The sequence below is a fragment of the Lissotriton vulgaris genome, chromosome 6 (assembly GCF_964263255.1).
Source record: "Lissotriton vulgaris chromosome 6, aLisVul1.2, whole genome shotgun sequence".
Taxonomy (NCBI): Eukaryota; Metazoa; Chordata; class Amphibia; order Caudata; family Salamandridae; genus Lissotriton; species Lissotriton vulgaris.
Genome location: NC_141694.1, coordinates 848095 through 875794, shown reverse-complemented (window position 1 = coordinate 875794; position 27700 = coordinate 848095). Strand labels below are relative to the sequence as shown.

At 48.1% G+C, this 27700-nt stretch overlaps 1 protein-coding gene across 1 annotated transcript in view; it reads right to left on the bottom strand.

Annotated features, from left to right (window-relative positions):
- Positions 1-7672: 7672 nt before the first annotated feature.
- LOC147706663 (uncharacterized) overlaps positions 7673-27700 on the bottom strand; it is a 95039-nt gene continuing 75011 nt past the window's right edge. Inside the window, exons 2-4 of the mRNA XM_086925228.1 lie at positions 10874-10972; positions 10007-10129; positions 7673-8220 (exon numbers count right to left, since the gene is read on the bottom strand). Of these exons, the coding sequence (XP_086781354.1) occupies positions 7820-8220; positions 10007-10129; positions 10874-10972 (623 nt within the window). The 3' untranslated portion in view covers positions 7673-7819. The remainder of the gene's footprint in view (positions 8221-10006; positions 10130-10873; positions 10973-27700) is intronic.

Below are 27700 nucleotides of genomic sequence, written 5' to 3'. Positions count from 1 at the left end.
GGACACTCTAATCTTGATTGCATTTGCTTTTCAGGAAATCCGTCGTGGCAACCCCGACTTATGGCCTAGCTACGCAGCGCGTTTGGACCGAAGGCCCAGAAATATTGCAAGTATGAGATTTTGCTTTTGGCCTGTTTGGGGGTGTTATGCTTCTTGGCGGGTGGGTTGCCGGGTCTTGGGGCATTCCTGGGAAGGTCTAATACCGGGTAGAAGTGATTGGGACAAAATCCAGGCCGATTTTTTTTTTGGCTATTTCTGACATTTTGCTCTATGTAGCGTTTTCGGGGGCCTGTTTGGGGGGCTTCCTGGTGTTTGTGGGTGAGTTTCGTGTTCTGGGAGCACTGCTGGGACACTCTAATCTTGATTGCATTTGCTTTTCAGGAAATCCGTCGTGGCAACCCCGACTTATGGCCCAGCTACGCAGCGCGTTTGGACCGAAGGCCCAGAAATATTGCAAGTATGAGATTTTGCTTTTGGCCTGTTTGGGGGTGTTATGCTTCTTGGCGGGTGGGTTGCCGGGTCTTGGGGCATTCCTGGGAAGGTCTAATACCGGGTAGAAGTGATTGGGACAAAATCCAGGCCGATTTTTTTTTTGGCTATTTCTGACATTTTGCTCTATGTAGCGTTTTCGGGGGCCTGTTTGGGGGGCTTCCTGGTGTTTGTGGGTGAGTTTCGTGTTCTGGGAGCACTGCTGGGACACTCTAATCTTGATTGCATTTGCTTTTCAGGAAATCCGTCGTGGCAACCCCGACTTATGGCCCAGCTACGCAGCGCGTTTGGACCGAAGGCCCAGAAATATTGCAAGTATGAGATTTTGCTTTTGGCCTGTTTGGGGGTGTTATGCTTCTTGGCGGGTGGGTTGCCGGGTCTTGGGGCATTCCTGGGAAGGTCTAATACCGGGTAGAAGTGATTGGGACAAAATCCAGGCCGATTTTTTTTTTGGCTATTTCTGACATTTTGCTCTATGTAGCGTTTTCGGGGGCCTGTTTGGGGGGCTTCCTGGTGTTTGTGGGTGAGTTTCGTGGTCTGGGAGCACTGCTGGATATATATACTTTACTTTGCAAGAGGTTTGAAGCAAATCCATGGTGGCACAGGGGACTTAGGGCCTAGCTGCAGAGCGCGCGCGGAGTGATTTGGGAAATTTGTGAAAAATTGACTAAGTCCCCATTTTTGTACTTTTGCTCTTTGGCTGTTTGGGGGTCTTCTACTCGTTTTCTCCTGGGTTGACGGCTCTGGGGCCATTGCTGTGAAGCTCTAATACCGGATAAAAGTGTTTTGGACCAAATCCCAGGCGGAATTTTGTTTGTGTTTTTGATGACTTGCTTGCCTTTGAGGTGCTCTTAGGGGTGGTTCCGTCTGTTTGTGGGTGAGTTTCGTGGTCTGGGAGCATTGCTGGGACACTCTAATCTTGATTGCATTTGCTTTTCAGGAAATCCGTCGTGCCAACCCCGACTTATGGCCTAGCTACGCAGCGCGTTTGGACCGAAGGCCCAGAAATATTGCAAGTATGAGATTTTGCTTTTGGCCTGTTTGGGGGTGTTATGCTTCTTGGCGGGTGGGTTGCCGGGTCTTGGGGCATTCCTGGGAAGGTCTAATACCGGGTAGAAGTGATTAGGACAAAATCCAGGCCGATTTTTTTTTGGCTATTTCTGACATTTTTCTCTATGTAGCGTTTTCGGGGGCCTGTTTGGGGGGCTTCCTGGTGTTTGTGGGTGAGTTTCGTGGTCTGAAGGCACTGCTGGCTATATGCACTTTACTTTGCAAGAGGTTTGAAGCAAATCCATGGTGGCACAGGGGACTTAGGGCCTAGCTGCAGAGCGCGCGCGGAGTGATTTGGGAAATTTGTGAAAAATTGACTAAGTCCCCATTTTTGTACTTTTGCTCTTTGGCTGTTTGGGGGTCTTCTACTCGTTTTCTCCTGGGTTGACGGCTCTGGGGCCATTGCTGTGAAGCTCTAATACCGGATAAAAGTGTTTTGGACCAAATCCCAGGCGGAATTTTTTTTGTGTTTTTGATGACTTGCTTGCCTTTGAGGTGCTCTTAGGGGGGGTTCCGTCTGTTTGTGGGTGAGTTTCGTGGTCTGGGAGCATTGCTGGGACACTCTAATCTTGATTGCATTTGCTTTTCAGGAAATCCGTCATGCCAACCCCGACTTATGGCCTAGCTACGCAGCGCGTTTGGACCGAAGGCCCAGAAATATTGCAAGTATGAGATTTTGCTTTTGGCCTGTTTGGGGGTGTTATGCTTCTTGGCGGGTGGGTTGCCGGGTCTTGGGGCATTCCTGGGAAGGTCTAATACCGGGTAGAAGTGGTTGGGACAAAATCCAGGCCGATTTTTTTTTTGGCTATTTCTGACATTTTGCTCTATGTAGTGTTTTCGGGGGCCTGTTTGGGGGGCTTCCTGGTGTTTGTGGGTGAGTTTCGTGGTCTGGGAGCACTGCTGGGACACTCTAATCTTGATTGCATTTGCTTTTCAGGAAATCCGTCGTGGCAACCCCGACTTATGGCCTAGCTACGCAGCGCGTTTGGACCGAAGGCCCAGAAATATTGCAAGTATGAGATTTTGCTTTTGGCCTGTTTGGGGGTGTTATGCTTCTTGGCGGGTGGGTTGCCGGGTCTTGGGGCATTCCTGGGAAGGTCTAATACCGGGTAGAAGTGGTTGGGACAAAATCCAGGCCAATTTTTTTTGGGGCTATTTCTGACATTTTGCTCTATGTAGCGTTTTCGGGGGCCTGTTTGGGGGGCTTCCTGGTGTTTGTGGGTGAGTTTCGTGGTCTGGGAGCACTGCTGGGACACTCTAATCTTGATTGCATTTGCTTTTCAGGAAATCCGTCGTGGCAACCCCGACTTATGGCCTAGCTACGCAGCGCGTTTGGACCGAAGGCCCAGAAATATTGCAAGTATGAGATTTTGCTTTTGGCCTGTTTGGGGGTGTTATGCTTCTTGGCGGGTGGGTTGCCGGGTCTTGGGGCATTCCTGGGAAGGTCTAATACCGGGTAGAAGTGATTGGGACAAAATCCAGGCCGATTTTTTTTTTGGCTATTTCTGACATTTTGCTCTATGTAGCGTTTTCGGGGGCCTGTTTGGGGGGCTTCCTGGTGTTTGTGGGTGAGTTTCGTGGTCTGGGAGCACGGCTGGGACACTCTAATCTTGATTGCATTTGCTTTTCAGGAAATCCGTCGTGGCAACCCCGACTTATGGCCCAGCTACGCAGCGCGTTTGGACCGAAGGCCCAGAAATATTGCAAGTATGAGATTTTGCTTTTGGCCTGTTTGGGGGTGTTATGCTTCTTGGCGGGTGGGTTGCCGGGTCTTGGGGCATTCCTGGGAAGGTCTAATACCGGGTAGAAGTGGTTGGGATAAAATCCGCGCGGAAAAGCCTTTAGTTTTGGCACTTTTTGTAACTTAGGGTTCGTTAGGGTTAGCCCTAGCAGCAGGATTGCATGTGTTTCGGGGTGTTCTAGATTTTTCCAACTGAGTTCTGGGGTCTTAGAGCACTCGTGAGAATGTGTAATTTTGGTTGCAAGTCATTTGAAGAAAATCCATGGTGGGAAAGGGGGGATTTGGCATAGTTAAAGAAAGCCTTTGCCACTATTCTTAACTTAGGGTTTGTTAGGGTTAGCAGTATTTCTATTGCATGTGTTTGAGGGGGGGGGATTTCGAGTCTTGGAGCGATGCTGGCTATGGCTACTTTTGCTTGGTTGCTTGCAAGTAGTTTTAATGCAATCCACGGTGGGTAATGGGTAATTAGGAAGGGGGTACTTCGGCCTACTTTTACTTTCAAAGTAAGTTTTGTCACCAGTTTTCTGCTAGGCCTCGTTTTTTGAGATTTGATTGGGGGTCTTCTACATTTTTGCGACTGGCTTTAGTAAGGGTCTGGGTGGGAGCACTGCTAGGAAGATCTAATTTTGTTCTAAAACACAGTTTACAGTACACCTAGCTTGAGGGGCAAGATCCGCTACATTAATTTGCCCATACTTATTTATCCTTCAAAAGGTGACTCAGAGTACGCACTTTCAAAAATATTGTACTGTCTACTAGGAAAATCAAATTGTGACTTTTTGCACTCCACAGCCTACATACCTTATATTTATTTATCAGTGGTGTTGTAATATTATATCACTTCCTGTTTTTCGTTGAATAATTACAGGCCGGCTTTCAGTCTCTGCAATGGGGAAAAAAGGATGGAGTCAGGCTTCACAGTAGCGAGCCACAATTCAGCATCAGGCAGGCAGTGGACAGGGTGTCTTCTGGTGACCAACATCGATGGACGAAGCGTCGGCTGCAATGGAGGAGTGCCGCTAATAGGAGGATTTTTTTTTCTGCAGGCAACTTACTTACCACTTCCAACAGGACCACTACAACCACATAGATACAGTATCCCTTGCCTTTTTCTCTGACTGTGACTGCATTTCTTGGCTCTCTCTCGGCTTCTAAATTGATCCCTTAACACATCACTTAGTCCACTCCACTATCACATCTGCACCACACATAGTCATTTGTAAGTGCTCCTACGTAATTCGCAAGTCGCAGCACGCCCCAGGCCGTAGAGGACAGGGATGGCCCCAATGATGAAGCATGTCACCAAGGGGCAACCCTGGTGAGTGAGGGGACACCTAGAAAAAAAGCAATTTCTCCTTTTCTATCTACTATACCTTCCAGACCAACCCCACTGAGTGTTGTTGTGAATGGATTTATAGTGACCAGCAAGGCTCTCGGGTATCTGGCTACAGAGACCTTATGTTGAATATCGTTATCAATAATTTACACATAGGCCCTTTACTGTTGCATTCTTTCTTCCACAGTTGTCGAATGTACTACTTACTTTTCACTGACATGCATGCAGTAGTGCATGCACTTTCAAAGATTGATGGATAGGTTTGTACCCAAAGAATTGTTTATGTTCAATTGTTTGTCTATGCTGTGCTTTTTTTACAGGGTGTCTTCTGGTGACCAACATCGATGGACGAAGCGTCGGCTGCAATGGAGGAGTGCCGCTAATAGGAGGATTTTTTTTCTGCAGCTAACTTACTTACCACTTCCAACAGGACCACTACAACCACATAGATACAGCATCCCTTGCCTTTTTCTCTGACTGTGACTGCATTTCTTGGCTCTCTCTCGGCTTCTAAATTGATCCCTTAACACATCACTTAGTCCACTCCACTATCACATCTGCACCACACATAGTCATTTGTAAGTGCTCCTATGTAATTCGCAAGTCGCAGCACGCCCCAGGCCGTAGAGGACTGGGATGGCCCCAATGATGAAGCATGTCACCAAGGGGCAACCCTGGTGAGTGAGGGGACACCTAGAAAAAAAGCAATTTCTCCTTTTCTATCTACTATACCTTCTGTCAGGTTACGCAGCCCCTAAGCGCCTACCGTACTATGAAACTACATTTCCCATGAGTAGGCGGGAGACTTGCAGGAAGTTTATCTGGGGAACAGACGCGCTTCCTGTTGCGCGTTATTCTGGCTTCTGTTCTGCACCGGCATGAGAGCGGACGCTCTGCATGCTTTTCTATCGTGTCTCCTGTGGACTATCACCTTCCCCCCCCCTGAGGCTCAGTGGGGAGCGCTTCCGTGTTCTGTCCTTGGCGGTAGACGGACTTCACGCGCGTCTTCAGGTAAAGCCGCTCTAAACTCTTCGGCCGCCCGTGCGGTCAGCTGATTACTGCCTGAACGGATTGTTAAGGGAGGTTCTGTGACTGTTTTCTAACAGAATTCTACCTTTGCTGAATTCCTGCTTGGTTGAATTGTGTGTGGCGGAGCACAGTGGCGGTCTATACCACGTGTTACCGTTCATATCGGGGATCGTTTTTGTACTATTAAAACGGAGCGCAGTAGTAAGGACAACTACGCGTCTCCGTTGTATAACTGTGTATTTCAAAGGACCTCCATAACTTCGCATGTAGTGAGGTAACTACAGGCTACCCCAGTTCTCTTTGTGTAGTGCACCGTGGGGTGTGTTGTTGGCAGAATTCAGTGGTGGTCGCAACTACGTTTTTCTGTTTGACCTTCACCAAAGATTCTCTACTGGGTCATTACTTAGAGAGCGCAGTGTTGTAGTTCTTGCTTCCTACACACTACCGTTTCCCTCTTCCTTTTTGTTGGACCATACATCTTTGCTTTGACTATTTGGAACCCCCTTTGTACATTGAGTCCTCTACCATGTTTGTGGTATGTTGTGAGTAGTGGGTTTGATGTCTTAGTATAACGCGAGTGTGTTTGGTGCGACAGGAGTGTGTTCGTTAACTATATGTTTATGTGTTTCTTAGGCCTTCCTCACAGATTGTGGCAGAAGGGCTATAGTATTTCCTATCCAAGGTCATGTTTTCTTGGTGCTCAGGTACTTGTCTACTTCCTTGGTTATTTAGTGAGACTATATGAGAGTAGCCTTGTATGTTAGGACAGCACTTCACTGATGCCTGTCTTGTCTTCTGTTACAGGTATCCTTTCCCTGCTGACCCTACCTTTACCCATCCCACATTTTTTATTTTAGTTTGTTATTTTTCTCCCCCGCCTAATGGCTCGAACACCCTGTGTTTACACTTCTGGGTGTTGGTGACATTTGGAGGTGGAACCATATTTGCATCGACTGGATCACGGGGAGTAAACCTGACACCTTCCAGACCAACCCCATTGAGTGTTGTTGTGAATGGATTTATAGTGACCAGCAAGGCTCTCGGGTATCTGGCTACAGAGACCTTATGTTGAATATCATTATCAATAATTCCACACAGGCCCTGTACTGTCGCATTCTTTCTTTCCACAGTTGTCAAATGTACTACTTACTTTTCACTGACATGCATGCAGTAGTGCATGCACTTTCAAAGATTGATGGATAGGTTTGTACCCAAAGATTTGTTTATGTTCACAATTGTTTGTCTATGCTGTGCTATTTTTTCTTGTCTCCCAAAACCTTTCCCAAAAACCCCCGTACCCATCCATTTTTCAAACCCTAACCCTCTTCCCCCGGGATGTGTGGTTTTGATTGATGTGTGACTAAATTATTATTACAGCAATAAATCCACACACTTGCTGGGGAGGATAAGGTGATAGCAACAGGCTGGTGAAGAAATCCGAGGATATATTCTTACTCTGCTTGACAAAGAACCATTGCTAATGTGAAAGAACTTCAACCGAATTAGTAGTTATACTTTACCATTTGTTAGGCTACAATGTGGCACTGTTCTACTGTACTTCTGTCACCTGCTATATTCTCAGTTGTACCGTTGAATTGCTCAGGAGGACAAACCAGATTTCATTTTCTTTTTTTTCATAGGCATGCAACTGCCACTGTGTCACACCACTAGTACCACCGCTATGAGGAAATGTTATCCGACCAAGATTGCCAACCTTATTCGGTGTTTCCCGTGGAGCCAGCCCTGGGTCTAGCCCTACTTTCAAACACAAATTACAGGTAAGATAAGCGTTTGGTGGTTTGGGGGTATAATGGAGTATTAGTACGAGAGACGAGAGACTGAAGGTAGTACTACTAAAGTCCTAGGACTCTTAGATTCACTTCACTTAGTCTGTGAGAGGCACTTAGTGTTGAAAACATTTGGGCATTTACACTTAAAGGAAGAAAATGGAACTAAACTTTCAGGAAAACAGTCAACGTTAAACCCCCACCCACCAGGCAAGCAGTAAAAAACAGGTATGCTCAGATAAAGTTTGAAAAAGTATATTTATATCCCTAACAAAATAATCTCCCGCAAGACCCTCCCTAACCCCAACGATTGTCCTTCAAAAGTCCCCAAAAACCCAACTCCCAATTCCCACCCCCCAAAAGTCTCTAAAAAAGGGGCAAGGGACACTATGGGTGGATGCTGTTAACTTTTTGGGCCAGGGCATCATGCTCCTCGCGGAGCAAGGCGAGCTCCTGCTGAAGGCGGGACACCATCAGGGTAGTGCGGCGCAGGCGTGCCTTCACTGCCTTGCAGGTGCAATGCCTGTGAGAGGCAGCTGTTGGCCTTGCTGCTCGGCGGTGGCGTTTGCCTTTGGCAGCCCGGCTCAGTCTGGGTGGACCACTGTGCTGGGTGGCAGCCCGTGGGGCCACGGAGGCCGATGCAGACGACGTTGTTGTTGTTGTCGACTGCACACTTTCCTCGTCCTCCAGGGCCACCAGCCGCCGATATTCCGCAACAGTGGCCTCGATCCTCCGTTGCCGGGCCGCTCTAGCCAGCTCCTTCCTCCTTGTTCGTTTGGAAGGAGCATCTATATGAAGAAAGAAAGACATAGTCTGTAACCAATGCTCTTTAAGATTAACTCAATCATTCAGCAGAAATTTGTGTTGCAGTACAACTAGCAACTTGCAAGCGCATTACATAACTATTGAGGGCAGTATCTATCTAACCTCACACTTCTTCATCCTTGCTCTAACATTAGTGGGAGTTTAAGGAACAAATTCTACGAGCACTGTGGACTTCCATTGGAGTCAACTATGAAAGTACACCAGTCTTATTCTTCTTCTTATCTCTTGTTTTGAAAAATTGGTACGTTATTTTCTGCAAGCCGGCATAATGCCAGCGCAGTAAACTTGCACCCGAGAAAAAGAGACGCACGCCATGAGGAGTGACCTAGACTTGCGTTGCGTTACTGTACCCGTCCAGTACATGCAGGTGGTGAAGCTCTTACTTTTCTATTACGGGTGGCACTGAGAATACTCTGTTACAACTCAAGGGCTACTGCTTAATTAATTTAACTTTCACCCTACAGTGGAAATGAGTACTAGAAATGGAAAATTGAAGAAGATAAATAATCTGATTATCTATCACTTCACATGGGATGTTTTTGCTTATATATGGGATGACTTTAGGTGCTTTGCTTTTTATTGAGTGACCAGTGATACATCCACACATGAATGACTGAGTACTACTAAACTTATTAAGAGAGGTAGGGAGTGGCCACCGTAATAACCGGATCTATGCAGTGCTTGCAATACAAACTACTGCTACTATTTATGGTAGTATTTGGACAAAATTAAAAGTTCTTTTCCTTGCCTTTCCTACACTGGAACGGACGTGCGGGTGCAGTGTTACATGCTCTTCAAAGTTACACTTAGTTCATCCACTGACCGTCTACTCTCTCTAGATCATGGGTACTCACAAACTTTCTCTCAGGGGCTACATTTACAGTGTAGTTTGGGGCCGAGGGCCGCACTGGTGGGGGCGGAGTCAGAGGGGGCGGGGCTAAAGCAAAACGATAACTTGTGACCATGAGGTTGCACACAGGTCCCTGCAGCAGATGCCCTCATCCACTGAGCCACCAGACCCAGCATTTACATACATCTCTCTCCCTCCTGCTCTCCCTCCTGCCCTCCCTCCATCTCTCTCTCCCTCCTGCCCTCCCTCTCCCTCCCCCTCTGTCATCTCACTGTGTGTGTGTCTATCTGTGTCAGCCTTCAGCCCGGGTTGAGACCGCTTCCTCAACGCGCACACACAGACAACAACACCAAAGTACTTAACAGGTCTTTAAAAGACCATTAACATATTATTGAGGCTTTGTTTGTTGTAGCGCCCCTGCTTCTCCACCCTGACAATCACTGCTTGCCCGGCCCCACAGAGCAGAGGCTTTGTTCTATTTCACCTCTTTGTGGCCTTGCATCTCCACTCTGCTCTGTGGGGGCCGGGGGAGCAGTGATTGTCAGAGTGGAGATGCAGGGGCGCTAACAGGTGAAATACAAAAAAGCCTCTGCTCTGTGGGGGCCGGGGGAGCAGTGATTGTCTGCAAGGTCTGCGCACCGCCAAGGAAGGCTTGCCGGGCCACCACCGGCCCGCGGGCCGTACTATGAGTATCCCTGCTCTAGATACACATATGCTATCTAAGAGTCAGATAGTAGCATGATCCAGGTATATGGACACATACACTTTCTGTGTCACCCACCCAGGCTGTTGTCCTTCCACCCATCATTGCTTCATCATTCACCCAGCCATGCATCTCATATTCTTGCCTTCCCAGCTAGTCTTCAATCTCAATAAGTAAGGAATATATAAGAGCTTACCTCTGGCCGCCACCACCACCGTCTCAACTCTCACAGCCGCCGCCTCCTCCCCTGAAGAATCGCCCTCCGCCTCCGTGTCGAGCACCACCACCTCCACACTGGCCCCGCCACCAGATGTTCCACCTACAAAGTACATTTAAGAATGTTAGAATAAAGCACTCACTAGTCTTTGGTCTAGGAATGAAGACATGTGAAAACAATGTAATTTGTGACTGTCTACGTTAAAGTTAAAAAAAATGTCCCTTTTTCCAGGGAAGGTTGTCTTGCTGCACTTTTTGGCACAACTGATGAAGGCTGTTTTTTTAACACACACCATTTTTCTCGACACACACAGAAGATGGACTTCTAACAACAAGATCAAGTTGAAACCAGGTGAGAGCTCGGCTCGACCACAAGAAATGTCTTCAATTAATCGTCAGCACTAACCACTTTTCCATTATCAGTTAAACGTTTAGTTTTATTATGACTTAATTTTAATAAATGTGTTTACTTTTAATAAAGCTTTTAAACTTAAATACAATCTGTGTTTTTTGGTCCAGACTAGAGTGAGTGAGCGAAAGGTTTTGCAATTTTTGCAAGCATGAGTCCAGATAGAACACATCAAAAGACATTATGGACAATCCCAGAGGACTGCACTAAGTTGATAGAGCTATTGCTGACTAGAATCATGGGAGTTTCGCCAACCGTGCAATCTTAGTTAGCTACACAGACAGACTAATAAGAATAATCTAGTAATACCACAGGGAGTCATAGTAGAGGCAGGATAAGAATTTAGATACAGTCTACAAGAAGAGCAAAGACAATTTTGAAAAAAGTCAAATGAGGAACGCTAGGAAAAATAGGTACTAGTCTAAAATGAAAACTTACTGGGGCCAGCAGAGGAGCCCTCGCCTGCCCGATCCTGGCCCTGTTGAACAGCATCCGCCGCCTGCTGCTCCTGTGTCCTCCTCTCGCCCCTGGGGGGAGCTGACGTACAACATGAAAGAAAGAACAGAAAACATGGATGATTGTTGCTTGTCAATGTCAACCAAATCAAACATTTCAAAAGAACAATAACAAAATATTTCCGCGAAATTATATTGATTATGGTTAGTTTTCATTTATTTGCGGACCTGTGACTTCGAAAGTCACGTAACTCACTAAACAAAGTACTGAAACGTTCACCTAGGACTGGCAGGCAGCAGTCCGCAGGCAAGACGCAAAGTGACAGACAAACTCCATTGTGATTTCAGTCAGATCAGTGACAACACTAACAGTTGCCTGCTACATTACCAGTCATTTAAATAGTCAAACTATCAATCCACCGCCACTATTTTTCTTATTGTCAGGGGTACAAAGGAAGGGGCAGATTTAAGCCCTTGCGGCTCTTTTGCGCCGTTCTTGCGTGACTTTTGTGACGCAGCAGCTAAACAAAAAAGGGCGCCATGGTGCGGCGTATAATATTATAACAACGTGACGCATTTGGGAGATGCATCCCGTTATAAAGCCCTGCGCCATCAGGGGGCGTTCCGGCGCAAGGGAGGGCATTCCTGCGCTGGAACACATCCTAATAGTGGCTGAGGGAAATCTACAAAATTTCAATCAGTCACCTTTAGGACAATGATGCGTCACACAAACCCTGCACCTGCTTGAAGCAGACGTACGGCTTGACCCAGCATTGGGGAGATAGGGTACCCCAGAGCATTGATGGAGCTGCGCCATCGTTGCGACGCAACTACAGCAGTAAAGCTTCGGTGACGTTTTGGGCCCATGGTGCGCCGCATTGCAAATACGGCGCACCATGTTTGGTGGTGGTAGCGGGCCGCACAATTAATGGCGCATCCCTGCTACTTTGCAGGGATGCGACGGTAATTGCAATTCTGCCCCTTAGGGGCATACTTACTTACGCGTTCTGGCGCATCTCCAGAGATGCGCCAGATCAAATGCGTCACGCAAAACTACCCTTGCGACACGGCAGATGTGCCTCATTTACAATGCGGCGCGCCCTGGCGCAAGGGTAGGCACTTGCGTGACTCATCTTGTCACGTAAGAGCGGCGCATCGCTGGAGTCACGTCGCCAACGCAATGCAACTCCAGTAATGCTCAGGGCCACCCAATACTTAACATGCTGTGTCAGTCCTTTTGCCTGCTTCGAGCAGACATAAGGAATTGAATTGACGTAGCAGCGTCGCAGAAGTGCCTGCGTTAAATCTTGTAGATTTCACGCAGGCAATTTTGCGAGGCGCACAGCCGCTGGACCGGCCACCCTGCGTACTAGGAACGCACCCATTGTGGTGCAGGCCCATGGCTTTATAACGTGACGCATCTCCCTAGATGCGTCATGCTGTAAATGACTCGCAGGGATGCGGCACGTTTATGCCGCTGTTGCGTCACGCAAGGCAACGTAAACGTGGCGCAAGGGGCTTGTAAATGTAATCTGCCCCCTAGTGTCTAGCATTACGCAGTTCTGTAAAGTACACTCATACATAATAGTTACTCAGGCCAATGAGACCACGAAATAGAAAACAAATAAGCATAGTAGCAACGCCACTGAGAAGGAGAGCAGTGCACCTGAAATGCACAGAAGATTTTGAAATATAATTTAACTACAATGTAATCGTCATCAGCGGCATTATTGGCTTGCTCCATGTAAAAAACAAATATTTGCAATACAACAACACAGAGCAGGAGAAAACATCATAGTAGTGAGTGATTAAATGGCTACTACTACTCACCAAGCCCGGGGATCTCCAAGCCGAGCTGGTCCAGCAGGTCGCGCTCGCGGTCCAGGAGGTCCGTCCAGCGATGGGTGACCTGGCTGTAGGTGCGCTGGACCCCGTAGAGGTGGGATATGGCCCAGCACACCTTCTCCCACCGCTTCCGGCGCTCCCGCATGTTGTAGCCGCCGGCCGCGATCCTGCCGCCTCCCGCGATGGTCCTGGGCAGGCGGCGCTGGACGAAGTAGACCAGCGCGCCCACTTCCTCCGGGCTGAATATCTCCCGTCGCGTCACCTGCTCCCCCCTCAATCTCCCGCATGCTGTCCTGGCACTGGGTCCAGCACTACTCCCCGCCACCGCTGCGGCCCTCAAGTGCCTGGGCAGCTTCACGGCGCCTGGCTTGACCATGGTCTGGGCAGCTAAGGTAGGAAGAAGTAGAAAATTAAGAAAGAATAGGATAGGGAAGAAGAAAAGAAAAGAGTTTAAAAAAGTAGTTTAAAAGTAAAGAAAAATAGCAGAAAAGACAAAAATATACAGCTAGGAAAAGAGAGGGATAGATAAGAAGCAAAATCGTAAAAAAAAAACTGAAAACAAGCAAAGGATGGCAAAGATACCAAGAGGATTAAACACCATGCCTAGACACAGGAAATGAATGAAAAACAAGATGGCCGGCGCCCGTTCACGAGCGCGAAAGTAAGTTCGCGCAAGATTTTCCTCGCGATCTCGTGCGAACCTCTAGATTTCCCGCGCGATCTCGTGCGAACCTCTACTCGCAATGCGCTTACTGCGCGAGATTATACATAGCGGGCGGAAACGGAAATACGTCACGCAAACAAAATGGCCGCGCCCGTACTCGATCTTGGGGTAAATTCGCGTGTTGCGCTGCAAGCGGCTCGCGAATACTGCAAAAAAACTCGCGAAACAACAAGCCGCAAAAAAATAAAATGCTCATTTGCACGAATTGGCGGCTTCCGCGGTCGGTTTCGCACGACGCCGCGCCCCGCGAATAGCGCGAAAAAAACCGAAAAACGATTTCAGCAAAAGCAAAAGCAATGAGCAGGTGCAAAAGGTCAACCTCATGATTTGTAACGATTCTTTGTAGTGCTTCCTGAGGGGGCCCTCCAGAATTCGGTTGCCTGCTTGCAACTATTGTGTGACCCTGCTCTGACCTTAACTGTATGCCACAAAGGTCCTGATTTACAGCTAAAGGAGCAGACAAGCAGGTGCCAGGCTGGAAGTTGAAATTCTTTCAGTGACACATTAATTAGCCCCTAATTCATTATTGTCAGTTGGGGCAGGGCAGGTGTTGTTAATAAACTAACTCCAAATTAATTCATGTCAGTTCAAGCAGGGCAGGTGGGCTTGCTTTTCCCCCCCATCTTCTACAGTGATGATGAACCAGAGGGTGGCATTGATGTAACAGAGGGTGGCATGGGTCAAAGAGAGGGTGCCAGTGGTGAAACAGAGGGTGCTGGGAGGCTGTGATGATGAACCAGACGTAGAAACAACATAGTCGCGACCGTTGCGAGCCGACAAGTAAGTTCGCAATTGCGAACTAGTACCAAATCCTCGCGAACTGGCAGAAACAATTGCGAACACAAAAAAAAAATCCGCAAATTCGCGGGAATTCGCGGATTTTGCGGATTGCGAGTTCGCAAATCCGCAAAATTCGCGAACGCGAGATCCGCAAAATTCGCCCATGCTTATAACTGGTCTACAAGGTTGAATTACAACCAATCATCACAAGGGTTGCTTGGCATGGTACAAAGTGATCACTAGAATTAGTGAGCATTATATACCAGGCCAACTTCTCACATTGGTGAGCTGCGGATTGGGATCTGAGCTTGCTGTTGTTTTACCATTACAATCTTTGAGATTATCATTTGAAAGATCATACAGGTACCTGCTAGGTACATATAAAACAAGACTAGTATACATAAGTTCTACTGAACTTAGTTGTTGTAGAGCAAAGGGAGTAGCACACCCTAGCTACAACTACTAGATAGGTTTAGTAGGTAAACACCAGTGTAGGTAGATTGCAACACATCCACCCACACTAGAGCAATGTCTGGAGCAGAGGGTTCCACTGGGAACATCCCTGTTGAGAGGGACCCTCCAAGGGCACCATCCAAATTTGCTATTTTTTCCTTTAAGGAATTAAGACAGCTTTGTGTCTTAAGGGGTCTGAGGACAGGGCCTTCCCCTACCACAGACCACCTTAGAGAGATCTTGGATCAGTCTGAGACTCTAAATTCCTCTAAGGCAGACCCCACAGGGGATGCTGAAGGAGGCCATCCTTCAGAGGATGACACTGTAGATACCCCTGGCCCTATCATCCTAGTAGATGAGGAAGCCCCCATCACTGGAGCTCCTCAGGTAGATGAGGAGGAAGAGGAAGAGGAAGAAGAGACAGAGGGGGGAAGCAGTGAGTCAGATGATGACAGAAATAGTCAGGTGCTGGTCAGTAGACTGAACCAGGCTAACTTAAGCCTACTTGAGAATGAATCTGGTAACAACCCATTCAGACCCCCAGGTGGACTTAACCAGAAGCCTAGGAGGAGAAGGACTCACTCAGGTGACTCTGACAACTCCCATGCTTCTAGAGGCTCTCATGGTCACTCCAGAAGGGAGATGACTAGCCCTCAGAGAAGGGAACATGAGGCCAAAATGAGAGAGGCTGAGCTTAGGATCCAGAAGCGAGAATTAGAGGTTGCCCTGGTCCAAGAGAGACTTGCTAGAGCAAGACAGCCTAGAGAGAGTGGGGTAATAGAACCCACTGGTGGCAGCAATATCCACAAGGATAAAGACAGGTCTTTTGATAACAGAAACCTGAGTAAGATTGTGCCCCCCTACAAAGCTGGGGATAACATCCATAAATGGATAACTGCAATGGAGAGAGCCTGCAGAGTACAGCAGATCCCTCAAGAGCAGTGGGCAGCAATCTTGTGGCTCTCCTTTGAAGGTAGAGGCCAAGACAGACTCCTCACAGTTAGTGATGGGGATTCTAGAAACTACCTGGTCCTGAAGAGTGCTCTGATTGATGGGTTAGGCTTAACCACTGAACAGTACAGGTTAATGTTCAGAGATACCCAGAAGACACAGACTCAGGACTGGTCTGAATTTGTTGAGTGTGCCACTAAGGCTCTGGAGGGATGGTTGCTGGGAAGCAAGGTTACAGACTATGAAGGATTGTATAATTTGCTGATGAGAGAACAAATTTTAAATAATTGTCAGAACCAGCAGTTGCACCAACATTTGGTTGACTCAGATTTGACCTCTCCCCAAGAATTGGGAAAGAGGGCAGATAAATGGGTAAGAACCAGAGTTAAGCAAAAGAACTCGCTCCTCGCCTACAAGCTGAGTGGTCGCTCCCAGTGTCTCTTGCAGGCATCTGGTTATCGCGCTGCATTGCCAGAACTTTTAACTTAAAAGCGCCTTGATTTGCTTTCACATCGCCTGCTGTAGTATTCACTTATTAGCGCTGCCTGTTTGAACTGCTCTGTGACTGCATTCCGCCTGCTATTTTAACTGTTACGTAGCGCTGACTTGCCTGCACTGTTTAAACTGTGTAATTGTTTAGGAAACTGCATATGCTGTGTAGAATTTTGCCGCTTTGTTTCATTAGCGCTTAACTGGTCATTTACACAGCGCTTTCTGTCCTATTAGCGCGCTAGACTGTAGCGCTACGCTGTGCCCCCCCTCCGCCTCCATTTTGTTTGTTGTTGTCCTCGTGTGCCCGCCCCGCCTCCCAGCTGTGACGCCCTCCCGCAGAATAGTAAGAACGCTCCACTCCCCTCACTCGACGTGACTCGCTCCTCGCCTACAAGCTGAGTGGTCGCTCCCAGTGTCTCTTGCAGGCATCTGGTTATCGCGCTGCATTGCCAGAAATTTTAACTTAAAAGCGCCTTGATTTGCTTTCACATCGCCTGCTGTAGTATTCACTTATTAGCGCTGCCTGTTTGAACTGCTCTGTGACTGCATTCCGCCTGCTATTTTAACTGTTACGTAGCGCTGACTTGCCTGCACTGTTTAAACTGTGTAATTGTTTAGGAAACTGCATATGCTGTGTAGAATTTTGCCGCTTTGTTTCATTAGCGCTTAACTGGTCATTTACACAGCGCTTTCTGTCCTATTAGCGCGCTAGACTGTAGCGCTACGCTGTGCCCCCCCTCCGCCTCCATTTTGTTTGTTGTTGTCCTCGTGTGCCCGCCCCGCCTCCCAGCTGTGACGCCCTCCCGCAGAATAGTAAGAACGCTCCACTCCCCTCACTCGACGTGACTCGCTCCTCGCCTACAAGCTGAGTGGTCGCTCCCAGTGTCTCTTGCAGGCATCTGGTTATCGCGCTGCATTGCCAGAAATTTTAACTTAAAAGCGCCTTGATTTGCTTTCACATCGCCTGCTGTAGTATTCACTTATTAGCGCTGCCTGTTTGAACTGCTCTGTGACTGCATTCCGCCTGCTATTTTAACTGTTACGTAGCGCTGACTTGCCTGCACTGTTTAAACTGTGTAATTGTTTAGGAAACTGCATATGCTGTGTAGAATTTTGCCGCTTTGTTTCATTAGCGCTTAACTGGTCATTTACACAGCGCTTTCTGTCCTATTAGCGCGCTAGACTGTAGCGCTACGCTGTGCCCCCCCTCCGCCTCCATTTTGTTTGTTGTTGTCCTCGTGTGCCCGCCCCGCCTCCCAGCTGTGACGCCCTCGCCCCTCCCCCTCCACTATCCATATATGACAGGAGTTCCCGCGCGCAGCGTTCACGCGCAGCCACCGCGCCCAATCCGCGCCGAAGGTGCGCCAAAGGTAAGCCCGTCTACGCCCGTCCGCGCCTGGACCGCGCCCAGCGCCAGACCCCCTGCCCCTCGCGCTACCCAGCCCCCCCGCGTTACCTACGATGCCGCCACCCTCCTAGCCCTTAACCCCGGTCGCGCCCCCAACTGCGTCCAAGCCGCTCCTGGACGCACCCATGGACCGTTCTCCTGCCCCTCCTGCAAATTCAGCGGCACCGTCAACATCTCCGCTCCGACCACACCACAGATTCCCGACCCCAACCACCTAGAATGCATCCTTCTCAACACCCGCTCGGTCCACAAGCACGCCATTGACCTTTGGAACCTACTAGACACCATCTCTCCTGACGTCGCCTTCCTAACGGAAACATGGATGAACGCCTCTTCCGCCCCTGACATCGCCATCGCTATCCCTGACGACTATAAAATTACACGCAAGGACCGCACCGACCAAACAGGAGGAGGAATCGCTATCATCCACAAGAATTCAATCCGCATCTCAACCAGCTCTGACGCCAACCTCGCCAACTCCGAACACCTCCACTTCCAGATCCACATCGACCCCAAGACCACACTCAGAGGCACCCTCCTCTACAGACCACCAGGACCCCGCGCAAAATTCAGTGAAGACATCACGGACTTCATCACTCCACACGCGCTCCCCTCCAAAGACTACATCCTCCTGGGAGACCTCAACTTCCACCTTGAGAAGATCAACGACCGCAACACCGCCACCCTCTTAGACAACCTCGCAAACCTCGGACTTAAACAACTGGTCACTTCCCCCACCCACATCGCAGGTCACACACTCGACCCCATCTTCACCTCTAGCAACCATGTCTCTTTCAACCACACTACGGAACTCCTCTGGACTGACCACAGCTGCGTCCACTTCACCTACAACAAGCCGAAACCCATCATCCACCTCCAACCAACTCTACAAAGAAACTGGAACAAAATCACCACGGAACAGATCTCCTCATCGCTCCTTCAAACCTCCCCAGCCCTCTCTTCTAACGCCAACGAAGCCGCCTCCAACCTCACCCTTTGGTTATCCAACACCGCAGACACCTTAGCACCACTGAAAAAACGCCTACACAAACTCAAGAAGGCCTCATGGTTCAACGAGGACCTCAAGAAATCCAAGAAACTATGCCGCTCCCTTGAAAAGGCCTGGAAAAAAGACTCATCCACCAGCAACAAGGACGCCTTCAAAAACGCCATCCGTACTCACCACCAACTGATCCGAAAAGCCAAAAAAACAGCATTCAAGGATCGACTCGACAACAACGCCCACAACAGCAAGGAACTTTTCAACATCGTCAAGGAATTTTCCAACCCCTCGGCCAACTCCAACGACATCACCCCCTCTCAAACTCTCTGCGACTCCCTAGCCTCTTTTTTCCACAACAAGATTGCTGACATCCACAACAGCTTTGACAACCAACCCGGAAGCCAACCCACCCTACCATCAGCTGACCATCTTCCCCCCGTTAACACCCTCAACGCCTGGAACCCAATCTCCACTGAGGACACCATCCGCCTGATGAACTCCATCCACTCTGGATCCCCCACAGACCCATGCCCTCACCACATCTTCAACAGAGCAGACTCCGTCATAGCTCCGCACCTCCGAGACGTCATCAACTGCTCCTTCAACTCCGCTACCTTCCCAGAAGACTGGAAACACGCTGAACTCACCGCACTTCTGAAAAAACCAACAGCAGACCCCACCGAACTCAAAAACTACCGCCCCATCTCACTTCTTCCATTCCCGGCCAAAGTCATCGAGAAAGCTGTCAACAACCAGCTCGCCGCCTTCCTCGAAGCCAACAAATCCCTCGACTCCTCACAATCTGGCTTCCGAGCAAAACTTAGTACTGAGACCGCCCTCATCGCAGCAACAGACGACATTCGAACTCTACTGGACAATGGAGACACAGTCGCCCTCATACTCCTCGACCTCTCCGCAGCCTTCGACACAGTCTGCCACAGCACCCTTTTACAGCGCCTCAGAAACATCGGAATCCAAGGAAAGGCACTGGAATGGATCACCTCGTTCCTCTCCGGAAGAACCCAGAGAGTCCGCCTCCCACCATTCAAGTCCGAGGCCTCTGAAATCATCTGCGGCGTACCACAAGGATCCTCACTCAGCCCCATCCTCTTCAACGTATACATGAGCCCCCTCGCGACCATCGCCCGCCAACACAACCTCAACATCATCTCTTACGCGGATGACACTCAACTGATCCTTTCTCTCACCAAGGACCCCAGCACCGCCAAAACTAACCTACACGAAGGAATGAAAGAAGTCGCCGAATGGATGAAACAAAGCCGTCTGAAACTGAACTCAGACAAAACAGAAGTCCTCATCTTAGGTAAATCCCCCTCTGCATGGGACGACTCCTGGTGGCCGGAAGCCCTCGGAAAAGCACCCATCCCGACAGACCACGCACGGAACCTTGGCGTCATCCTGGACTCTTCACTTTCAATGAACAGACAAGTCAGCGCCGTATCCTCATCCTGCTTCAACATCCTTCGCATGCTCAGAAAAACATTTCGCTGGATCCCCACCGAAACAAGGAAAACAGTCACCCATGCTCTGGTCACGAGCCGACTGGACTACGGAAACACCCTCTACGCAGGTACCACCGCCAAACTACAGAAGAAACTACAACGAATCCAAAACGCCTCAGCCAGGCTCATATTAGACATCCCACGCAACGAACACATCTCTGGTCACCTTAAAGACCTCCACTGGCTACCCGTCAACAAGAGGATCACTTTCCGACTGCTTACCCACGCACACAAATCACTCTACGACATCGGACCAGACTGCCTCAACTCTCGACTGTCCTTCTACACCCCCTCCCGCCAACTTCGATCTTCCAGCCAAGCATTCGCCACTGTCCCTCGCATCAACAAAACCACCATGGGAGGCAGATCCTTCTCATACCTGGCTGCCAAAACATGGAACTCACTCCCCGCTTACCTTCGCCTCACCCAGAATCACCTAGCATTCAGAAAACAGCTTAAAACGTGGATATTTGACAAATAACCCCCCTCCCCTCCCCAAGCGCCTTGAAACCCTCTGGGTATGTAGTGCGCTATATAAAATTTTATGACTTGACTTGACTTGACTTGACTTGAACCAGAACCAGAACCAGGGTGGTGACCAGAAGAAAACAGACCAGAAGGGTGGGGAGCAGAAAGCTAAAGACCAGAAGTCTTCAACAGGGCCCCAACATGATACAGAGGGTGGGTCCCAAACTTCCAAGAAGAAGAAGAAAGAATGTCAGAAGAAACCCTGGTGTAAAACTTGTAAAAACACCTCTCACTGGACAAGTGAGTGTAAAAAGGGTGGAGCCCCCAGCACTGCGGCCCCTAAGGCAACTGCACCCACTAGTACAGCTAGCAGTGCTGGTCCACAAACCAAGGGGGTAGTGGGTATCACCTTGGGAACTGAAGGAGATTCTGACCTAGTCAGAACCCTTACTCAAGCTGTTCTGATTTGTGAAGGGGACATAGATTTGACCCCTGACATAAGCCCCAGTAACCTGGGCAAATACAGACAGACGCCTTTGATTAATAACAAAGTGGCTCAAGCTTACAGGACACATGTGCCAGTGTCACTATGGTGACACCCAACTTTGTGGACCCTGGACAATACATGCCAGGTGACCAATGCCAGCAATGTCACTACTACACATAGTGTGGCACTTGTTAACTTTTCCTGGGGAGGGGTAACTGGCCTAAAAAGAGTTGTGGTTAGTGCTGATCTCCCAGTTGAATGTTTGTTGGGCAATGACCAGGAGAACTCTCTATGGTCAGAAGTTGAGTACAGGACTCATGCAGAGATGTTAGGGACATCATCACATGTCCTTGCTGTGACCAGGTCACAGGCCAAAAAATGCCTCTCTGAACCTCAGGTCTTGGATCCTGGAACAATGGACCAAGCACCTTCCAAGAAGAAGAACAGGAGGGTTAAGGCTGTGCCTTCCCAACTGCCTGCAAGTGAGGATCAAGCTTCACAGGAAGCTGGTCTTGAGACCCCTGAAGGAACTGTCTCTGAAGAACTTGAACCTGATCAGGTTGAGTTTCTGGGGACAGGGGGACCTTCTAGGGCAGACTTGGGGCAGGCTCAGTTAACCTGTCCTTCTCTTGAACCCCTCAGACATCAGGCTGCTGCGGAGGCTGCTGGGAATGCTCAAGGTGCCCATAAAGTTTATTGGGATGAAGGACTCCTTTACACAGAGGGTAGAGACCCCAAGCCTGGTACAAACAGGAGGTTGGTTATACCTCTGCAATTTAGCGGTTTCCTTCTCACCTTAGCCCATGATATTCCTCTAGCAGGACACTTAGGCCAGAATAAGACCTGGGACAGACTTGTCCCTCACTTTCACTAGCCTCACATGTCTGAAGACACCAAGGAGTTTTGTCGCTCCTGTGAAACCTGCCAAGCCAGTGGTAAAGCAGGTGGAACAACAAAGGCCCCCCTAATACCACTACCTGTGGTGGGGGTTCCCTTTGAAAGAGTGGGGATTGATATTGTAGGTCCAATGGATCCCCCTACAGCATCTGAGCACAGATTTATACTGGTGGTAGTGGATCATGCCACCAGGTACCCAGAGGCAATTCCACTTAGGACCACAACAGCTCCTGTTGTTGCCAGGGCCTTACTTGGAGTTTTCTCCAGAGTGGGGTTTCTTAAGGAGGTAATATCTGATAGAGGTGCCAACTTCATGTCAGGATATTTGACAGCTATGTGGAAGGAATGTGGTGTCAACTACAAGTTCACCACTCCTTATCATCCACAATGTAATGGGCTTGTTGAGAGATTTAACAAGACCCTAAAGGGCATTATTAAAGGATTACCTGAAAAGCTCAGGCGAAGATGGGACATCCTACTGCCCTGCCTTTTGTTTGCTTACAGAGAGGTCCCTCAAAAGGGGGTTGGCTTCAGCCCCTTTGAATTGTTGTTTGGGCACCCTGTAAGAGGACCCCTGTGTCTGGTGAAGGAAGGATGGGAGTTACCTCTCAAAAAGCCTAAGCAAGACATAGTGGACTATGTACTTGGTCTCCGCTCCAGGATGGCAGAGTACATGGAAAAGGCATCCAAAAACCTTGAGGCTAGCCAAGAATTACAGAAAGCTTGGCATGACCAAAAGGCTGTCCTTGTTGAGTTTCAGCCTGGACAGAAGGTATGGGTGTTGGAGCCAGTGGCCCCAGCAGCACTCCAAGACAAATGGTCTGGACCCCATACAATTCTGGAGAAGAAGGGAGAGGTTACCTACTTGGTGGACCTAGGAACTCCCAGGAGCCCCCACAGGGTGCTCCATGTCAACAGATTGAAGGCATATGTCAGAATGAGGTAATTGAAATTTTTATGGTCAAGTATGTCCCCTAACGTGTACCCCAACGTCTCCATGTACGTGCTTAAAACACATGTAATTTCCCTCCATGACCGAATATGAAGACGCAAATACATTTGCGTCCAACGTTAACATGTCCTCTTTCAGATCCACCATGAATGGATCGATAATTCAGTTTCTAACCATACCATGCCAACGTCTTTACATGGTACACTTTTACGTTTTTCCTGGCTCTGCCGAGCTAGGCCCTGATTTCTGTCTCCGAGCCCTTTCTGCTTTCTGCCTCCTGCCTCTGAAAGCTGCAGCATGGACACGTATCCCTGACCTCTGCCTTATTTCCTGCCAAGCGAAGCGGTGCCTGGCTCAACTTGGCCTGCCTGCCAAAACCGTATTTTGCCTTCAAGTTATCTGTTCAGCCTCCTCGAAAACACATTCCTGTCTAGTGATTTAGGTAAACAGCTCCCCGGCTGCAGAGCAAAGAGCAAGCCTTCCTGTCTTCATGCAAGTAATTTACAGTTCCCGTTGCCATAGTAGGCCCATGACCCTGCACGTAGACACGTAGACCCATATGCACGCACTAGCATTCAGAGACCTTTTACTCCAGATAATACATCCTCCAAACATAAGATACCAGATATGTTATAGGTCCAGATCGTTCTGACATCCCAGACTTCTGTCTCCTCTACTAGTGTTAAAGTTCTCCCCAGTTACACGTCTATGTCACGTCATGCTAGCTGCGCGCGCATCCGCACTTTCTGCTAATTCTGCACCTTTCTCTATGCACCCACCCACATGTGACGATTCTTATGACGTTTCTCTGACATGTACAGTGCACGCCTTCGTGTACGCCTATTACACGCCTTCTTTCACGCCTTTTCTTACGCACATGTGTTCTTATCTCGCTCTTTTTCACCTGTTACGCCTACTGTATTGGATTCAATTATGTTACTTTACTATATATAATGTGTAATGTTAATAAAACGTTGACTGTCCCTTCCCGAACCCTAGTGGTGACGGAACATGATCTCCAACCTCGAGGTTTTTCATTAAAACCCGTATGACTCAGATACCACGGACTCTGCCTCTCATTTGAATGAGCTGTCTTGTAATGATAATTATACGGTAAAAATGACTAGGTAAATTTATTTACCACAAAATTTGGCGCCCGAACAGGGACCCCTCCCCCACCCCACGCGCCGGCGATGCGTCGCAGGCCTTGCCCCCTGCCACAGCCGTGACGGACACCTATGCGCATCTGCAGGTTTTCCTGTATCTCCCTCAGGCCTACAGAGGTGACGGAGACTGCGGTCGACATCCAGACAGGGCGGTGAGGAGTGCGGAGGATCCCGACCAGAGCCCAGCCGAGAGTAGCAGTGTCCGAGGTATCCAGAGGCCCACCTGTTCCGATGTATCGAGGCGCATGCGTAGTAACAGTACCAGTAGAAGTCCAGTCCAGTCAGAGGCCTTCAAGTTCAAGTTCAAGTATTGCTCCCGGTGAGTACCGTTGCTAGGGACGCATCTAGACGGGTGCATTAGTTTGTGTCCGGTCAAGACAGGTCTGGGTACACAGTCCTGGTCCGTACGTGTTCACTTAGGTGAGCGCGGTATGACGTGTCTCTTTATGGGACCGGTCTGTACTGTTCAGCAGTGCATCTAGTAATTCAGTGATTCAGTGATTCAGTATTCAAGCCTTCTAGCATTATTCTCACGTGATTCTAAGTATTGTGTTTTATGTACTAGACAGTATCTATTCGAAATGTTTTAATGTGTTTCATGTCGTGGTATGAATGACTGTTTGCTTTTCATTGCTGTGTTTATTGTGTTCGAGTCAAAGTAAAAATGCCGTTATTTTTAAAGTTACGTCAGATAGGAACTAGGAAAGGGATACTCGAAGAAGCAGTGCCTGTCCCGCCTAGGGACACTCCAGGATATTTTATGTACCACAAGCACGGCTTAGACGCTGTATTGTATTTAGATTTGTGGGTGGACTACACCAAGCACTTAGAAGAGAAGTTTAGATGGCCTGTCTCAGGGACATGGGATGCCGAGTGCATCATGAGAGTAGAAGAAGCATTATGGAAAAAGAAAGCCAGACAATCTCAGAAAGATGCCATAGAATTGTGGCGTAAATAATCGCATAGAAGAACAGAGAAAGAATTCAGAAAAGCAGAGAGAACTAGAGAAGAATCCGAAAAAGCCAAAGAAAAAGAGTTACTAGAAGAAGGAGAACAGGTCAAATCAGAACAATTAGACCGTCAAAGAAATGCACTCATTACAGGCATGTATCCAGTTCTTGCCGAGGGCCTGCCTAAGGCCAACCCGGAAGTATCCAGTAACTTGCCACCACCATTGGTTCCGACTAAAGTACGTCACCATAAGACCGCAGCAGATATTTTCCTTTCTTCCTATTTAGATGATGTAGCTCCCGCATATACCAATGTACCCGCACAACCTGCTAATAATAATCTGCCACAACATATTCCTGCTGATCAAGCCCAAGCCCCGACCCCTCCACGTCAGCATATTCCCGCACCTGTTGTCACTTCCCCTACTGTTCCCCCTACTAATCCTTTCTCGACAGATGCAGCCCAGGGTTCAATCCCGTTACATATGCCTGCCCTACCGTCAGGTTATGCTCATGCTTCCGCCTCAGGAGGTGCTACAGGAGGTCCCTATCACACCCCGCCACAATTACATCGAGTGACAATGAGGGAATTAGCAATGCAACGTACACCTAAAGCAAGCCCAGCCGAAAAGCTTAAACAGTTACTTACGGATTGTAGATATGATCCAGTACCTGGCAAGACAGGACCCATGATGTTAGCCTCATTACGTCTACGCCGTGTTACAGATTATCTGATGTTATTACCAGAAATGCCAGAACATCTAGACAACATATATCATTTTATTAGAACAGGAGAGAGGCCAGGTTGTGTTCGTGAAGCCATGGCACATCAGAAAGTTGAGACACAAGGTTTAATATTGCGATTTTTGATTAATTGTTTGATAAGGGAACAAGACCAGCCAGGCTTTTCGCAAGAAGAGATGGAGGGATTGTCAAAATGGAGTCAGAATATTGCAGATTGTAAACATGACAAACAGAATTGTATAGATGTCATGTCAAGAAAGATCCGTAAAGAAATAGTAGCAATACATGCCCGACGGGAGGCTGATAGGCCTCCCGAGTCAGACGATAAAGATACCTCAGAGGAGGAAGAACTAGAGAATGCTACAATAACTCAAGACCTGTTAGCGTATGTAGGTAGAGCGAAACCTCCTAAACAGTATCCTTTAAATAGTCCTTTTGACAGACCCATTCGTCTAGAAAGCAAGAAACGATACCTTTCCCCGATACCAGAGCAATGTTCTCTTGAACATATATTCCAAGTTACTGATAAAATCCTGAAAGAAAGAGTAGATTATCATGAACTCACTACCTTACGTGATCAGGAACTAGCCCGGTCAGCAGTCCAATGGGCAGGGGATGACAGTATATATACAGATGATCTAGTAGTGCAAACGTTTTTAAGTCTTACTCCAGAAGAACAGCGACTAGCTGGTATATACATGACTCAACATCTCATTACCCAGTATGAAAACCAACAGTCTGATCCAGGTCCGCTGTATAATCTATTGCAAGACTTACTCCTGAGAAGATGGAGAGGCCTAGGTACCGATTTAATTGATATCATTTTAGAACAACGTCACAAATATAATACGTTCCTGACTCCACGTCTTGTTTCAGTTCCACCCCCAGTTAGACAGCCATATCACCTAGACAGACAGAATCCTTTACAAGAAGTACATCCAATCCGGAAGCCAGATGATACGCTTGAACGTGTATTTGTATACACTCCTTTGACTAAAATGGAATTATTGGAAATGAAGAAAATTGTACCTTGTCACGATAAAGATCCTGCAGGGTTCCACCGTGAATTGAAAGATATGTTACTTATGGGCGATTACACATATTCAGACATTCTTAAAATGTTAAAGGTATTATTGCCAGCAGGGATTTACGAAAAACTGAAAGAGAAGGATTGGGAGGTGGGAGATAAAAAGATTAATTGGACCGAATTAGAAGATGAAGAAAAAGGACGTACCCCAGGTTTGGGTCTTGGGGACAAAACTAAAGCATTACCAGGATTGTTAGTACAGGTTTTGCCTAGATTATTGACAGTTAAAAAGGAAGATTGGGATGCAATCTCAGCCTGCAAACAGAAACCAGACGAAGACAGTAGTGATTTTTATTCTAGATTCGAGAAATGTTTCATTATTAATAGTGGCCTGAAAACAAGTAGCGAGTCATTTCCACATCTTTTTGTAACCAAATTAGTTGAGAATTCCTTACCCCAGGTTAAGAACAGAGTATTGAAAGTCGAAAGTACATGGCAAGCAAATACGCCTTCCCAAATGTTACAAATGTTACAGTACCACCAGAATAGAATCAGAGAGGAACACGATCATGAACAGAGACGCATGAAAGACACTAAAATGAAAGTATTAGTTGCCCAGTCTGTTCCAGCAGATGGTCAGAAGAGGGGTAACACGCAGAACACACAGACTAGTCATCCTACAGGTCCCGTTAAAGGAAATTGCAATTATTGCAAACAGCCCGGTCATTTTATTAGTGATTGTGCCGTTCTGAAACATAATATTGCTGCAGGCAAAACGAAAGAAAGACCACGTCAACCTAGGCCAGAATATGTTCAAGAGAATATTCAACAGAATCCGCAACGTGCTCCACAACATGTTCAGCAACAGACCGTAGCGGTCCCACAGCCCCAGCCCATTGCCGCAACACAACACGTTACACAGCAGATGTACCAGTATGCA